Source organism: Lemur catta, chromosome 1 (genome assembly GCF_020740605.2).
Source record: "Lemur catta isolate mLemCat1 chromosome 1, mLemCat1.pri, whole genome shotgun sequence".
Taxonomy (NCBI): domain Eukaryota; kingdom Metazoa; phylum Chordata; class Mammalia; order Primates; family Lemuridae; genus Lemur; species Lemur catta.
The window spans coordinates 35,762,368-35,779,502 of record NC_059128.1 but is presented as its reverse complement, the minus strand read 5'-3'; the positions used below and the strand labels follow the sequence as shown (position 1 = coordinate 35,779,502).

General features: G+C 37.6%; 1 protein-coding gene and 1 long non-coding RNA gene across 3 annotated transcripts in view; one reads left to right on the top strand and one right to left on the bottom strand.

Moving 5' to 3' along the window:
- The first annotated feature begins 1,385 nt into the window (after window positions 1-1,385).
- Window positions 1,386-17,135, top strand: part of HIF1A (hypoxia inducible factor 1 subunit alpha) — a 44,716-nt gene continuing 28,966 nt past the window's right edge. The window contains exon 1 of one of the 2 annotated variants that reach the window (XM_045566040.1): window positions 1,386-1,864. In XM_045566040.1, the coding sequence (XP_045421996.1) occupies window positions 1,830-1,864 (35 nt within the window). In that variant the 5' untranslated portion in view covers window positions 1,386-1,829. The remainder of the gene's footprint in view (window positions 1,865-17,135) is intronic. The other variant, XM_045566031.1, reaches the window with a different exon arrangement.
- The window catches only part of LOC123648323, a 37,219-nt gene continuing 32,291 nt past the window's right edge, over window positions 12,208-17,135 (bottom strand). Inside the window, exon 3 of the long non-coding RNA XR_006738565.1 lies at window positions 12,208-12,344. This is a non-coding gene — a long non-coding RNA (uncharacterized LOC123648323). The remainder of the gene's footprint in view (window positions 12,345-17,135) is intronic.

Here is a 17,135-nt window from a genome sequence, read left to right as displayed (position 1 = left end):
CCATAGTCGCTGGGACTACAGGCACATACCACCCTGCCCAACTAAGATCAGTGTTTAATTATATCTTTATGAGTCCATTGATCAGTTAAAAAGAGGTGATATATGCATTGGTTGTTGTTTTATCAGAGTTTGATTTTATATAGGCCATTGTTTTTACATGCCAATATAATTGAAATCCACTCCAGATATCCACATTAATTAATATACAACCCAAAGCTACATTGTAACAATATACTCATAAGGCAAAGGTGAGAAGTAAAATAATCTAACGTCAAGTAGTGATACATGTGCGATGCACCTTTGTTGAGCTCAAAATATATACTTTTTTTCTTTTAAAAGACTGACAGGCTTGAAATTGATGACTTCAAAGACAAAAAGTGATTAAGTTTTATTCATTACCTTGCAAAGCCAAGTTAGCAAACAAGCAATACACGCCTACATGACACCGAGTTAACTGCGGTTTGGCTGTGTCCTGCCTCAGTCTGGTTGAGGATTTGAAGAATCCTTCTCCCTCTCTTGTGTCTACACAGTGAACTCAACTCAAGGACGTAAGTCTCAAACTAAGAGTCATCTTCCCCCTTTTCTGAATCTAAGATTATCTTCGGCTCTTTTAAAAGCATCAAGAAAGCCAAATAAGTCTGCCTAAAGCCACTTCTCCTACTCTTTCCCTGAAATTCAGTTAAGCTCTCAATTACCAAAGTCGTGTGTGTGTGTGTGTGTGTGTGTATTTATAAATGCTTAAGATAATTTCAGATTTTAAGATGTCCCTGCAACTTTAACTACTTCCCCCTGAGAGGTTCACAGCAAGAGAAGTTTGTTTTACATTTTAAATTGCATTTTCTCAGTAATCAAACTTCGCCACAGATAACTTAGCGGGCAGGGAGAGTTCCCTCGTGTTACAAAGAGTGCGGTGGGCGACGCTGACCCGTGGTTGGGTAACCTGGCAAGGAAAGACCCCGTTTTAACACATCTGAGCAACGAGACCAAAGCGCTTGCTGCCACGACGCGAAGTCTGCTTTTTTGAACTGGGAACTCAGCAGAGCTGGGCGGCAACCCTGCCCAGCCCCGCGGCAGAGGAGAAAGAGAGCGGGAGCCTCAGGTTGCCGCACCAAGAGCAGGAAAATATGATGCAGGCTTGGGACACGGCAGCCGAAATCCCCTTCAGCAGCGCCTCCCAAAGCCAGCCACCGCCTTCCCTAGGAGAAGCAGCAGAGTCCCCAGACCCCGGCTCAGCCGCGCCCCCACCTCCTTTCTCTTTCCTCAGCAGCTACACACAGACTAACACGTGAGCGCGGCAGCGCGGCCCAGCTGTGCCTCAGCTGACCGCCTCCTGATTGGCTGAGAGCGACGTGGGCCGGGGTGGGCCGCTTGCGTCGCTCGCCATTGGCTCTCCGGGAACCCGCCTCCCCCTCAGGTGAGGCGGGACCGCGGGAGCGCGCGCCAGCCTCGGCGGGCGGGCTCGCTCCCGCCCCACTCCTCCCCTCCTCGCGCGCCCCCGCCCTTGCCCGCCCCCTGCCGCTGCCTCAGCGCCTCAGTGCACAGAGCTGCCTCGTCTGAGGGTACGCGAGGATCGCCCTCGCGGGTGCTTCGGCCAGTGCGGCGGGCTGGGCCCTGACAAGCAGTGGGGCGAGAGGCTCTGAGCCGGACCCAGACCCCTGCGATTGCCGCCTGCTCCTCCTGCCTCTGGTCTCACGAGGGGTTTCCCGCCTCGCACCCCCCACGTCTGGACTTGCTCTCCTTCTCTCTCCGCGTGTGGAGGGAGCCAGCGCTTAGGCCGGAGCGAGCCTGGGGGCCGCGGGCCGTAAAGGCGCCGCGGGGACCGATTCGCCATGGAGGGCGCCGGCGGCGCGAACGACAAGAAAAAGTAAGCCCATCGCTCGGCCGGCCGCCTCCCCGCCGGCGCCCCCGCCCGCCTGCCCGCTCCGGGCTCGCGGGCCGGCCTGGGGGTTCCGAGGGGCCAGGCTTTTTGTTTCTGCCTCTTCTCCCCTCCGCTCGCTTTCCCCCAACCTCGCTGGCCGGGCTCCCCCGCTGTCCACGTCGCCATCTTGTCGTGGGGGGTGGGAGACGCCTCGAAAGTGCTTTCGGGGGCCGGGGTCTGAGCCTGCTCGCCCTCCCCCCGGCCGCCGGGGCCTTGCGCCGCCCACCCTGCGCGCCTCCAAAACCCAGCCTGCACTGTGGCCCCTTCCGGAGGGGACTTCACCCAGCCTGAAAGCCCCGGGAAGAGAAATGAGCCGCGGCTCGGTCGCCGCGGTCTGCACCGAGCTTCCGCTCCTTCCCGCCCCCATTCTCTCCGGTTCCATTGAAAACTCGGCCCTGGGCGGACCCCGCGCGCCGGTCCTGGCTTTCCTGTGGACTCGGGGCCGGAGTTCCCCGCCGAGGGGCTGGCGTGGTCGCATGCGATCTTGTCCTGCGCTTGTCCGTCCGCCGCGGGTGTCTTTGCCTTTGTGCATTAGGGATTTGCCGCGATGGCCTTAAGATGCTAACTTTTTAGTTTGCACGTGCAGGTTTTGTATCGTTTTGTTTTAATCGCCTTGAAAAACTTGCCTAAGAATGAGAGTCAGAGTAACGGAAATTTAGGGAAATAGCAACATTTTAAAGAGAACTTCAGAATTGGATACTTATGTTCATATCACCTGTCAAGAGAGTGCAGACGTTATAAATCAATATATGCCTCATTCATTCTTGAAGTAGCTTAATGAAAATGTAGCGGCTGGTTAAATTTAGACGAGGTTTAATGAGATTGGAAAAAAGTATAGAATCAGAGCAAATGAAATGCAGCGCTAAAATGTTGCAAATTTTTTAGAACTCTGTCTCATTTTCTTGAAGTATATTAAAGGAAAACCTTCAACGTATGTCCGAAGTAAATACTCATTCTGTTAGAACTTAATGCAAATTTATAAGTCACCTTGAAGTTTGAATCTAAGGGGTACATTATAGAAGGATTAAGAATTGTGAGTTGGACCAGTGGTATTAAGAGCGGACCCCTGCCTCCAATTTTGTCCACTTTGGTATTTTAACCTTTGAGGAAATCATTTTAAGGAATTGAAGATTTATAGTAAGAGTTGTGGTTAATAGACTGGCTTTACTGTTGAAGTCTTTCCACCCTTCTCGGAGAGATTAACTTCCCTAATCAGTATCAGCAGAAGATAAACTTGTTTATAGTCTTGCTGTTTTGCAGATCCCTTATCTTGGTCCTTATTCAATAGAATGTTAAATTCTCAGTTTCTGTACACCAGAGAAAGCACTTTATAAAATTCAAAAAGTGAGCAGACAGGTCTAGACTTAATTCGAAGACTTACTAGGAATTAATTACAGTTAATTTTGCAGAAGTGATTACAGTGCTTTTGATGAAATGATGAGGCTACTATATTGTAAACCTAAGGCAGATTACCTCTGTGTAGTGCCAATTTTCTGTACTTGTTATATACTGAATCATACTTAATATAATGCATTATGTTTTGCACCAATCACTTCCTTTTATATACAATATTTTACTCATTTCTTTACCATTCATCAGTTAAGAATATCAGAAGCACCTTTAAAATAAATGAATTAGCTACTGTGCATCAGCCCCAATTCTAAGTGAGTTCTTAGATTTTCCTCAGTCCCATATGTTATTTTCAAAGTTTTCTCATTTGAAAATTTAGCAACCTTGGATCAGATGGGATCATATTTCTTAATATAGAGGTTCTTAATATAACTGGAAAATTAAGTTAAACACTTCATAAGTGGTGGTTACTCAGCAACTTTTAGGTGCTGTTTATTAAAGATGACCTTTTCTAATTAAAGTTTTTTGAAAGATAGCACAGATTGAGTGTCAGGAATTTTCTTCTTGCCATATTTTCATTTTAAATGAGCTCCCATAGTTGTGGTAAGGGAAACAAATTTGTCTTTTTTAAAGAAGGTCTAGGAAACTCAAAACCTGAGGAATTGGAAGAAATTAGAACAGAGAATGGGTATGGTTATAATAGATTTAGATTTTATATATAGATCTGTAATAGATTTTAACATAGGGTATTTTATATTGGTCCTTTAGTTATAGGGGCTGGACTTATTTACTAGGACATGCATATAGATTTTTAGATCTCAAAGGAATGTCAGGAGGTTCATTGTTCTGTTTCAGGTTTCAGGCCAGACTCCTTCATAGTTTTCCAAAACAAATAATTATTGGATCATTAAAGTAAAATTTCTGAAAATAGACATTCCTTAATTTCCTTTTTTAACTTGCGCCATTAAATATCAAGAAGTTCTCTTATTAGTTACCTTTTCTCTTGTTATAATTTTACTTTGATTTTCCTTTTGTTTAAGGAAGTAGCATGTCAGGTGGGTAAAAGAATAAAATCTGGAAGCTGATCCTTCCACTTGTGAGCTTGGGCAAATTACTGAATGCTTCCGAGCCTATTCCTTCCTTTTGAAATGATGATAATAATAGCAACCATCTGAGCAGTTAGTATAAAGATTAAATGAGATAACGCATGTAAAGCACTTAGCATAGTCCCTAGGATAGTAATCTTGGTTAACACTTTGTGTACTTGAAATTTGGTGTTATGTTTTTCAGAGTTCTAGTTTAAACTCCACAACACTTAAAGCTCTTTTTCCAAGTCCTTCCAACTATTTCTCTTAGTGTCTCTTCTCTCTGTCTCCATGCATCTTTTCTGTCACCTACAAATGAAATGACTAGCATTGGACTTAGAGTTTGAAAAGGGGTTCATTCCTGTTATAACAGTATATCCCTGGGTAATATTGGTATCTACATCAGTTATTTTTCTTGAGCGACTGATCTACTCTCTACTTTAGGCCCCCTTCTTCATACTTCCTCACCCTCATGACTTCTCCCCAGACTACTTTGAATATACTCTGGACTGTAGAGTCATAAATACGTACAGTATTTTATTCATATGTTCATTTCTACAAAATATGTACAAGGCACTTCAGTCTTAGGATTGGCAATAACTTAAAACATTTTTTTGTCTTGATGCCAAAGTTTAAAGTAGATAATTTTGTAAAAATTAATCTTTCTTAAAGATGATGAGTTGAAAAAATCCTCTCAGGAAAGCACCTACATGGTAGAAAAACTAACCCTGGTTTCTGAATTTCTCCAGAGTTTAGACCATTGGTTTCCAACTCAAGGCAGGGCTTCAGGCTGGTAATTTTGGTCTAATTTTTGTCACTCAATTTGTATGAAATCCATATTACTGAAATCACATATATGTGTTTACTGAACTCTCAGGTTGATTTAGACTGAGAAGAATGTTGCAGTTCATTCCTGTGGTACCCTGAAAAGCACCTAGTGCAGTCTGGAAAAAGTCCAACCTTTCTACCTGTTAACATCCATTGTCTTTCTGGGTCTAATGGTATCTCGGCTCAGGTTTAGATTTTGTGGTTACATTCTATTGTTGTATGTCAAGAATGGTATTTAGGAGGCTGAGTGGGATTAGTCTCTTGACTGATTTTTTCAGAGGTAGTCAAAATAGTTTATGATGTTTGGTGGTGAAATAAAAAATTGTTATGCATGGATGTTAAAGATTTGGGTGAAATTACTGCTTGTTCATAGTTGCCTTCTCAATAAATAATTTTTTAAAATTTAGATAGATACTTGAAATATTATATCTCTTTTTTTATCTAAGATTGTTAACATAGGGCTGTTTCTCAATCAGGAGAAAATAATCTAAATTTAAACATGTTGTTGGATTAATTTCCTATCAAGAAATTGATTTTAATTCACAAGAAGAAAATTATTTTGTGTGTTTTTTTTTAAACTTCAGGACTAGTTATCCAGTTAGCTACCTAGCGTTTTGCTACTTGTGGTGTATGTGTTGTGTATGTTTTCAACTTAACTCTAGAGTATTGGAAAGAGAATTTGTAACTAAGATACGCTAATCTTGTTGCTTAGTATTTTTGGTAAAAGTTTGGTGATAATGTTTAAATTAATTATAAATTTTGGAATTTTAAAAATAATTGTATCCCTCAGTCCTTTGGCACATCAAGGATTAACTGTTTTGCATGTGCATTGAGTTTATGTTAATGTTCATATGTTCTGCAGTAAAAATTAATAAACCCGTATCTATTTGCCAGATATGATCCTTTTAGAAAAGTCTAATATATGAAATCTGAAATTATAAAAACAAAAGTTAAGTGATTACCTCATGACTATTTTTTCCCCTAATTTGAGAAGTGATTGTGGTTTTTTTGGTAAAAAAAAATTTCCTATCTTAACCATTTCTAAGTGTACAATTTAATAGTGTTAAGTATATGCACATTGTTGTGTGACTAATCTCCAAAAGTTTTTGATCTTGCAAAACTGAAACTATACCCATTAAATAATCCCCAATTTCCCTTTCCCCCCAGCCCTTGGCAACCACCATTCTACTGTTTCTGCAAATTTGACTATTCTAGATACCTCTATAAGTAGAGTCATATAGTTTTTGGGTTTTTTTTGTGACTGGCTTATTTCACATAGCATAATGTCTTCAAGGTTCAACAAACCTTTTGTTTGATGTTAGGAACATTCTAATTTCATGCTTTTAGTTATTTTCAAATATACCCTTAGTGTTGATTATAGTCACTTTGTTGTGCTATTATATATTGTTCATTCTATCTATCCGACTATAATTTTTGTACCCATTAACCATCCCCCCTTATCCTTCCCTCCCTACTACTCCTCCCGGCCTTTGTAACCACCATTCTACTCTCTCTCTCCATGAGATGAATTGTTTTTAATATTTAGCTCCCACATGTGAGCAAGAACATGCAAGATTTGTCTTTCTGTGCTTGGCTTATTTCACTTAACATAATGTTCTCCAGTTCCATCCATGTTGTTGCAAATGGCAGGATTTTTTCTTTTTTGTGGCTATATACTATTCCATTGTGTATAAGTACCACAATGTATCCATTCATCCATTGATGGACACTTAGGTTGATTCCAAATCTTGGCTATTGTGAATAGTACTGCAATAAACATGGGAGTACAGATATCTTTTCGATATACTGAATTCCCCTCCTTTGGATATATACCCAGCAGTAGGATTTAAAAATTTAACTATGGATGAGTATGGAGTAAAAACTCAAAAGCCCCCTTTACCACTACCATCACAATCACCACCACTATCTTGCTCAAAGAATCACTTTTACTAGTTTAGTGTGTCTTATAGACTCTTCTCTCCACGTTTACATAATTTCTATACATATTTTGCCTGGTTCTGCATGTTTTATATACATTATCTCATTTAAGCCCCTTTTTCCTGTAATATTATATCTTGTTTTTTTTTTTTTTTTTGAGACAGAGTCTCGCTCTGTTGCCCCGGCTAGAGTGCCGTGGCATCAGCCCAGCTCACAGCAACCTCAAACTCCTGGGCTCAAGCAATCCTCCTGCCTCAGCCTCCCGAGTAGCTGGGACTATAGGCATGTGCCACCATGCCTGGCTAATTTTTTCTATATATATTTTTAGCTGTCCAAATCATTTGTTTCTATTTTTTAGTAGAGATGGGGAGGTCTCGCTCTTACTCAGGCTGGTCTCGAACTCCTGACCTTGAGCGATCCTCCTGCTTCAGCCTCCCAGAGTGCTAGGATTACAAGCGTGAGCCACCGCACCCGGCCAATATCTTGGTTATTTTTGATTGCTGGTACAAGAGTTACTTCACTCTCTTTAACTATAATATTCCTTAGCATGGATTTACCATAATTTATTTAATCATTCCCAACTGATAGACATTTAGGATGTTTCTAATCTATTGCTATTACGAAAAAGACACGATGAATATCCCTGAATATATAAATATATAATCTTAAATATTTCTTTAAAATCATAGCAACACATATTAATTAGGAAAATATAAAAAGTATTTTTGTATACAGAAAAAGTATACAGAAAAATGTGCTGGTAATTCTACCACTTAGAGATGACCACTGGTAACATTTTTCTTTTTTTTTCTTGAGACAGAGTCTCACTTTGTTGCCCGGGCTAGAGTGAGTGCCGTGGCGTCAGCCTAGCTCACAGCAACCTCAAACTCCTGGGCTTAAGCGATCCTACTGCCTCAGCCTCCCGAGTAGCTGGGACTATAGGCATGTGCCACCATGCCCGGCTAATTTTTTCTATATATATTTTTAGTTGTTCACATAATTTTTATTTCTATTTTTAGTAGAGACGGGGTCTCGCTCAGGCTGGTCTCGAACTCCTGACCTCAAGCGATCCACCCACCTCGGCCTCCCAGAGGGCTAGGATTACAGGTGTGAGCCACCGCGCCCGGCCAACATTTTAATGTATTTTCTTCCATATCTTTTTTTATATGTGGACATGCATGTGTTTTCATTAGCCAAAATTATACTGTTTGGCATATTTTAATATCCTTTTTTTCACTTACTATGAACATTTCCAACATTTAAATGTTTTAAAATAGTATTTTAATTACATACTATTCCCTTATATAGCTTAGAAGTACTATAGAGGTGGTATTTCTTCGTGGTTAAAAGCATTGGATTTAGTAGAGTGCCTGGGTTTGAATCTAAATTCTGTTACTACCTAGTTAGTGGGACCTAACTTCTCTGTGTTATGTAACTTCTCTGTGCCTCAGTTTTCTTATCTATAACTGCCTCATAGTTAATATATATAAAGTGCTTAGAAAAATGCCTAGCAAATACATGTATAATAGTGTTTGCTATTGTTAACTTTTATATTAATAGTTGCCTTGTGTTAGACAATTATGTTTCTAAATATTTGTTACTATAAACCAATGTAGAGATCTTCTTAGTTCATAATCAGGAATGCAAAGATTTAAAATATTAGGTAATTAAGTGTGAAATGTCCAATTTCCTTACGTACTAAGTTTGACAGTTGGTTATTTCTGACATTTCACTTTGACACTTCTTGTTTTATGTTTATTGTGAAGGTACATCCTCAGTCTTTAAAACGCATGTTTTTTTGCTTATGATTATATTTCAAATATTTTTAGAGCAATTTTTGTGAAACCATGGATAAGTCAAAAATTCATGTTATTTTTGAATATGAGTTCCATCGTGGAACCAACCCAATGCAGCACAGACAGCTCGAAATACCAATGAAGTGTTTGGGAAGGATGTGGCTAATGAACGCACAATACCTCAATGGTTTGAGAGGTTCCGTTCTGGTGATTTTAATCTTGAAAATAAGCCACATGGGTGACCTGAGACCAAGGTGGGTAATGATGAGTTGAAAGCTGTAGTGGAAGAGAATCCATCTCAACCTACGTGTGAACTAGTAGTAAGGTTTGATGTTACTGCTCCAACAATATTGGACCATTTGAAACAAATGAGCAAGGTAAAAGAAGCTGGATAGTATGGGTTCTGCATGAATTAAACAAGTGTCAGAAGAGAAATCCTCTCGAAGCTTGCATTTCTTTGCTGTCAGGACATAAAGGTGAAACATTTCTACAGTGTATTGTTAAATGTGATGAAAAATGGATTCTTTTTGACAATCACATGCATTCGGCACAATGGTTGGACAAAGATGAAGTGCCGAAACACAGTACAAAACTGAATATCACCAAAAAAGCCAATGGTGTCTGTTTGGTGGTCCAGTATTGGTATAACTACTACAGCTTCATGAAACCTGGTCAATCAATTACAGTGGATGTCTACTGCAACCAGTTGGACTAAATGATGAGGATGCTTGTGATTAAGCAGCCAAGATGGGTCACTAGAGACAGGCTAATCTTGCAAGACAGTGCTCGACCACATGTTGCACAAACAATGCTGCTCAAACAGAAGCTGGACTTGGAAGCTCTCTTTCTTCCACTGTATTCACCAGGCCTTGCACCAACTGACTACCACTTCTTCCAGGCTTTGGACCACCTCTTGCAAGGAAAAATATTCAATTCTCAACAAGCTGTGGAAAATGCCTTTAATGATTTCATGGCCACTCACTCTCCAGGCTTCTTCGCTGCTGGCATAAACAAGCTACCGTTAAGATTGCAAAACTGTGTTGATAGTTTAGGCACATACTTTGATTAATTGTACAGCTTCTTGTTTGAGATATAATAAACTATACTTTTGATTTGAAATCAGACATTTTAGATTTAATGACTTAATATTAAGGTGTTCTTGATAACTAAATAATTTGATTTTAGATGATTGCTTAATAGTAGTTTCATTTAATTTTAGAGGACATTTTATTATGAATAATAATTTACCATTGGATGCCAAGACTTTGGTATATGAAAAATTTGATAAATAAAATTCTCATAAGAACTTCTTAATAGAGGCTAACATATCATCAGGATTATTCTGATGTGTACACAGCCTTTAAGAATTTTCTTTTAAAAATCAGTCTTATGTTTTGATCCATTGCAATTATTCTTGCCATAATTTTAGGGAAGTTTAGAGTCTCTTGTATGGATTAGGGGTTTTGTCTCATCTCCTTAAGAAAAAGATAGTAATGGCGAGGAGCTTAGACTGTACTAGCTGTGTGATCTTCCATAAGTTGCTTTATCTCTATAAGTCTTACTTTCCTCATCTATAAGTTGGGATGATAAGAATAATTGCCTTATAGGGTTGTTATGAGGATAAAATGAGATATCAACCCATGTGAAACACTCAGAACAGTTCTTGGCACAAAGTAAGGGCTTAATTAAATGGAAACTATCCTTATATTCACGTTATTATAATATTTAATAAGTTGTTTTCAGAAGAATTTCATTCCCTTGAAGTATCATTATATTGTTTAGAATCACTTAAGTCTTCTTTGTGATAATCTGACAAAGGCTAATATCTTTTGGGCCAAGCCAACGGTGACCTATAATAATGGTAGAAGAATTACTGATGCTTTTTCTTTACTTTGATTTTTTCCATGAATATCTGGACTTTGCAGATTAAATGAAGATACTAGTTTTTTTTGCATAGACATGTTATTCTAAAATAATTATTTTCTGTAGTGATAATAACATGGAAGAAAAATATTCTCTTCAAAGGCATTTATTTGGGCTATAGGATGGGAAATTAAGAAAACCTACTTTTCCATGTTATTTTGGTGTCAAGAATCTCATTAAATGTCTTTTCACTTGTTAGCAGAGGAAAGTTGGAAAGTGCTTGCCTTTGTAGATAATATACTTAAAATATTTAAATAGTTATGGTGTCAAACCAATAGTCAAAGCCTTCACTGTGAATGGAGGAAGGGATGTTTTCTTGGATATTGTGAATAAATTGACTTATTTCAGTGGTTCAAAAAATTTCTTCAACCCTTGACCACAACTCTAGTACCTAACCACTATGGCCTATAACAGATTATTGTGCATTCATTTATTTTTGCAACAAATTCACAGATATTTGTGCAACTAATTTATTGAGCACAGCATTGAATTGTCGATGGCTTGTGGCACTGTTGAATATATGATTTCAAGTTTGAGGTTTTTGCAAAATACTGACTTTTGGTTTTAACTTTTGTTACTATAATGTCACAAGAGCATTGTCTATTGTCATGTTTACTAATTTGGCCAGTCTGCTTTTAGAATTTTCTTAGACATGCACAAGACATTCTCACAAGACAGTTTATTCTTTTTTGGTAGCTATAAATGTTAGAAAGTTCTTTGTTTCTCAGCTTGACTAATGTTTCTCTTTTGGGGCCAAATAATCGTTATGAACCTTTGAGATGTGCCTGGTGACCTCATTGTGAGTATACTGCATTAAAAAATGTAACACTGTTCCTTTTAGTGATCATTTGGTACCAACTTGATCATAAACAAATGCAACCTCAAACACAGAAGGCTTGTAGCAAATATACAGAACTATGTACACATCATTTAGATGATCTAGAATATGCCTTTTCTTCTTTTACATTGCCACTGAAATGAAAACAAATTTTAAAATTCTCATAGAATACACCTTCAACCTTGCTTAAACTCTGTCAAACAAAAAACCCTGCCATGTTGTTATTCCCATTTATTACTCTCTGGAGTTGCATAAATCTGCGTTCTCTATGACATCCTTTTCAAATATCTGAGGGTAGCTATCATATCTCTTCCTTCTATTCTTAAGGTAAAATTGTCCCAAATTTCTTTAATGTTTTAATTTAAAAATTATATATTGAGCATATGATTTGTGGCAAGGCATAGGCTACAATAAAAATGGGGGCTCATATTAAAATGGGGGAGAAGTAGAGATTCTCAGGTGGAATCTGAGATCTGCCTATCACTAATAGTGTTACCTAATACCCTTTTTATAGATAAGGACACAGGATCAGAGGGTTACTTGGGAAAATTTATTTGGTAATATTGCATAGGATGGATTAGTATAGGTAGAGAACAGAGACTCTTGCTTCAGGAGGGCTTCTCCTTTGTCATCATTTCCAGAATCTTCATCATGTTCAGGGCTTAGAACTAAATAGAAAAAATAGAAAAAATCTTCAGAGTATGATTTCTATGGTATACCTTGATTTTTGACACTTGTGGTTTTTTTCTGTTATATAAGTACTTGATTATTATAACTTATTCATCTTCCCTTATATTTAAGGAAATAATTATTTCAAGGATATATTCTTTTGAACACACATACATGCACAAAATTTAGTGTTGCTGACCTTCCTAAGTTCCAGTCTCAGGTCTATTTCTGTCTGAAAGCACATAATAAGGGAAACAGAAAGAGAAGGATTTTCCAGCTGAGGAGGAAGTAATACAAAAGGAGAAGAGGGATAGAGTAGGTGATGTGGTTTGTAATACACTGCTCTTAGCCACAGACCGTGATTCTTGACTCTCTGATATTTGTGGTGTTCATGAAGGTATTAAAAGGTGATTTAAAAAATTTTTTTTCCAAATAATTGAAAAAAATTCCACATTTATCGCATTCTTCATCTGCTCGTCTTTGAACCCTACTCATGTGCCTAATATGTTGAAGCAAAGTTACTGTGTTTTATTAAATGCACACTTATTCTTATTGGCTTGTCATTAAGTTTTATTGTTAGCTGCTTCTTCCCAGCAATTGTACTTCCCTTTACATAGTATTGCCCAACCCACTCAATTTAGTGTTCTGCCTGACAAACAGTATGTATTATAGAATGTGTATTTAGTTGTAGCTAAAAATAAATTTTTCTCATTTTTCAAAATGTGCTGGCCTACCTGTTAAACTTCTGCTATAAGATCTGCTAATGGTTCTCAAACTTCTGTGGCTTAATCACCTGAGCATCTGAGATTCTGATTTGGTAATTTTGGAATGGGACTTATGAATCTGTAAATTGTACAAGCACTCATAGATGAAACACAGGCTTTAAATTGCTCAGAGTGAACATCAGGATTATCTGTGAGATTGTTTTTTAAACAGATATGCTAAGCCTATATTTGAATCTGCAGGGTTGTGATCTGGACTTGTATATCTAGGGCAAAAAAGTTCTATTGGTGATTGTGATATATACCACAGGTCAACCATTGACTAGTCTATTCCTTAGGGTATTTTATAGTTACTAAGTTCTAAGTATGTGATAGTATTAATGTCTTAGGAGTTGGGTACGTTTCCTGTATTTGCAAAGCATTTGTGTATATTTTTAAAGAGAAAATGTATAATAAACCACTTTTGAGTGTTGATGAATAATCTTTGACTTCTTTGGGTGTTTTTGAAAGACACATAAAGAAGTATTTTCTTAGAGCGGTCCCCAGACCATCATCATTGGTAATGCTAACTTGTTAGAAAGCCAGATTCTCAGGTTTCATCCAGACTGACTTCCTGAATCAAAAATTCTAGAGGGAAGGCCCAGCAATCTGTGTTTTAAGAATTCCTCCAGGGAATTGTGATTCAAGTTTATGTTTCAGAACCTCTATTTTAGCATAAAACATTTACATACACACTTTTTTGTTTTATTTATCCAATATAATACCTTATATGTAGTCAAGCATAAAAGATTGGTTGAGAGGCTCAATACCAATCCTGGACCAGGAAAGATTTTATTTATATTGCTAATCAGGAATAATCTAAAAACAAAAAGCACATTCTTTTCACAAATAGAACTTCAAGGCATATTAATGCAAACACATAGAAATCTATTAGCTACTTAATAAATGTGATGAATGTGTAAATAAATTCTACTTCAGATGTGATATAGATTGCATTTTCAGAATGTATCCCTCTAATTTTAAATTGTGATCCCCCCATTTATTTTACTGCAGCATTAGAAAATCAAATATTTAAGCATTTTTGTGAGGCTATTAGAAGGTGAATAATCCATCTATCTCTAATTGTGGTGTTTAAGAGAGATCTTGCCATGCTTTTAAGATAATGATTACCTAAGCCAAAAAATTTAAGTTGCTTTCAAAAATAAAAAAAGTATATGTATTCTGATTTTTTTTTTTTTTTTTTTTTTTTTTTTGAGACAGAGTCTCACTTTGTTGCCTGGGCTAGAGTGAGTGCTGTGGCATCAGCCTAGCTCACAGCAACCTCAAACTCCTGGGCTTCAGCGACCCTACTGCCTCAGCCTCCCAGGTAGCTGGGACTTACAGGCACGTGCCACCATGCCTGGCTAATTTTTTTTTGGTATATATATTTTAGTTGGCCAGATAATTTCTTTCTATTTTTTTTAGTAGAGACGGGATCTCGCTCTTGCTCAGGCTGGTCTCGAACTCCTGACCTTGAGCGATGGATCCACCCACCTCGGCCTCCCAGAGTGCTAGGATTACAGGTGTGAGCCACCACGCCCGGCCTTGTATTCTGATTTTTGAATTTTAAATTAATAATGAAATGCAGACTTTTCAAAATTTGAAAATTAGACTAGCATGAGAAACTGAAAATATTGAGTTATATTGCTTATTTAGACTCTACTTATCTTTTTAAAAAACATCCAGAATACATACTAGAATATATTTGCCTTTTATTGGAAAGAAATATGATCGTCCCTGCTTTATTTCCAAAATGAAGAAAAATTTTAACTTGTTTTTAATCTTTCTGGTAAACAAGTCAAAAAGTTGGATTACTACCTCTTTCAGATTTTTTTGGCAAATGCAGCTGTAATGGTAGTTCAGTTCTTAGTGAATTTTTCTTAAATTACAAATCTGTGATCCTGCCATCTTCAATCTAGTATAATTCATATTTGTAAACGTCACTAACACTCTTTATCATTGTATTGTTCTGGTTTTATCTGTGCATCTGTGAATAATAATATGTATGTGTAGAGATACATATGTTTATATATACACACGCATTATACACACACAAGTGGATTCATACTCAAATTCTTTTTGTATAACCTGCTCTTTTCACGTAATACTGTAGTGTAGCATATTGTATAAGTAAGATTAGTTTCTGTAGACTTTGCCTTTGTCCTGAAATTTTATGTTATTTGGATTATGGAAAGATAATTTCTATGCCTAATGTTTTATCGGTTAGGGACTGACCTTGGTAACTGTTATTGAATAAAAACAAGCAACACAAAGATATATTTATCCTATAACAAACTCCATGAGGGTAGGGTCTTGGTCTGTTTTGCTTATTGCACTGTGTCCTGTGCTAGGAAAGATGATCAAGAAATATTTGATGAATAAGTAACATTTTCTAACATAAGAGTATCCTAAAGGTTCATTTTTAAGTTTATTGATTAGAATCCAGAAGATATTTTCCCAGAGAAAATAATGATAAATTATAGATGTGTAGCTTTCCTGAAAATATAATTTATATTTAATTTGAAATGTTAAATTTTTGCTGTTTTTTCCATTAAGTAGGGGTAGGTTTTTTAATTAAATGTTACTTGTTTGAAATATTCTGGTTTTGCAACAATTACTAGATAGAAAATATAACAGATCCTGTTAATAATGTTAATACTCATGATAATAAATATAAAATACTTGTCTCAAAGTAACCCCCCTTAAAAAGACATCATTTTCTTAAAAAAGACCGTAGAAAACAAAATTAGTAAACTCATGGTTCTGCCTTGGTTTGAAGACATAAAGATGATAAAGGTGTTAATTTAATGGTTTAAGAACATTTACTATAACCATGCATTTTCCTGACCCCATTAGCTTAGGATAAAACAGTAAAAAGACAAGAATGTAGATTGAAGTGGAAGGGGAACTAATCTGAAACATTGAACCTGTTCTTAGCAAATTGGTATTCTTGTTTCTCAGCTCTCTCCTTACATTTCTAAATCTCTTCCCTGGCAAGATCACTTATTCTCTTTGGTGATGATGGTGGTGCTACTTATTCACTGTTACGTTGCTAGGTGATTTGTTTCAATCAATAGCTGTTTTTTTCACTTAAGGAGGATGACACTGCTGGCTCTGGTGTTGACCTGGCTAATGCTTGTATTTGTCTGTGTTCACATTTATTCCACAATTCATTTATTTAACATTTATTGAGCTGCTTTTATGTGTCAGGAACTTGGCTAGGTGAATGAATGGTTGTTTTGTACACAAAATTAACTATCAATCAGTTATTGTAGCATTTATTCTTGCAATAATAAATAAACATATTTCAGTTGAGTGATAGAATTTCAACTTACTAGTTCATAATTTGGCCAGCACTTACTGAATACTTCTTACGTGTCAGAAACCATTCTAGGTGGTTGGGACGTATCACTGAACAAAATAGACAAAAGTCCCTGCCTTTGTGGAACTTACATTCTAGTGCAGGTGTGAGTTGTGGTATAGCTCGATAATACATTTAATAAACAAGTAAGATATACACTTACAGATGATTAATTGCTTTTGGAAAAATAGAACCGGGCAAGAGGACCAGGATGGAAGCAGCGGTCAGGGAATCTCACCTCGATGAGAAGGTGAGAGTGGGACAAAGACTTGAAAGGGTCTTTGTAAGAAGTAAGCCTTGTAGGTATCTGACTGAGGGAGCTGTAGCCCAGGAAGAGGGAACAACTAGTGCAAAGGCCCTTAAGGAGAGCGTGTGTTTGAAGAACAGCAAGGAGACCGGTGTGGTTAGAGCAGAGAGAGCAAAGGAGGGAAAGTGGTAGGATATGAGATCTAAGAGGTAGGTAATGAGGCCAGATCATGGAGGCCCATTTGGGCTGTTTTAAGGACTTTGGCTTTTACTCTGAATGAGGCAAAAAGCCAATTTAAGCAGAGGAGTGATGTGACTTGGTTTTCTTGTTAAAAGGATTATTCTAGTGGCTGTTATAGGGAAAGACTACAAGGGACAAATAAACAGACGGACAAAAGAATAACAAGATTTTCACTCTATCT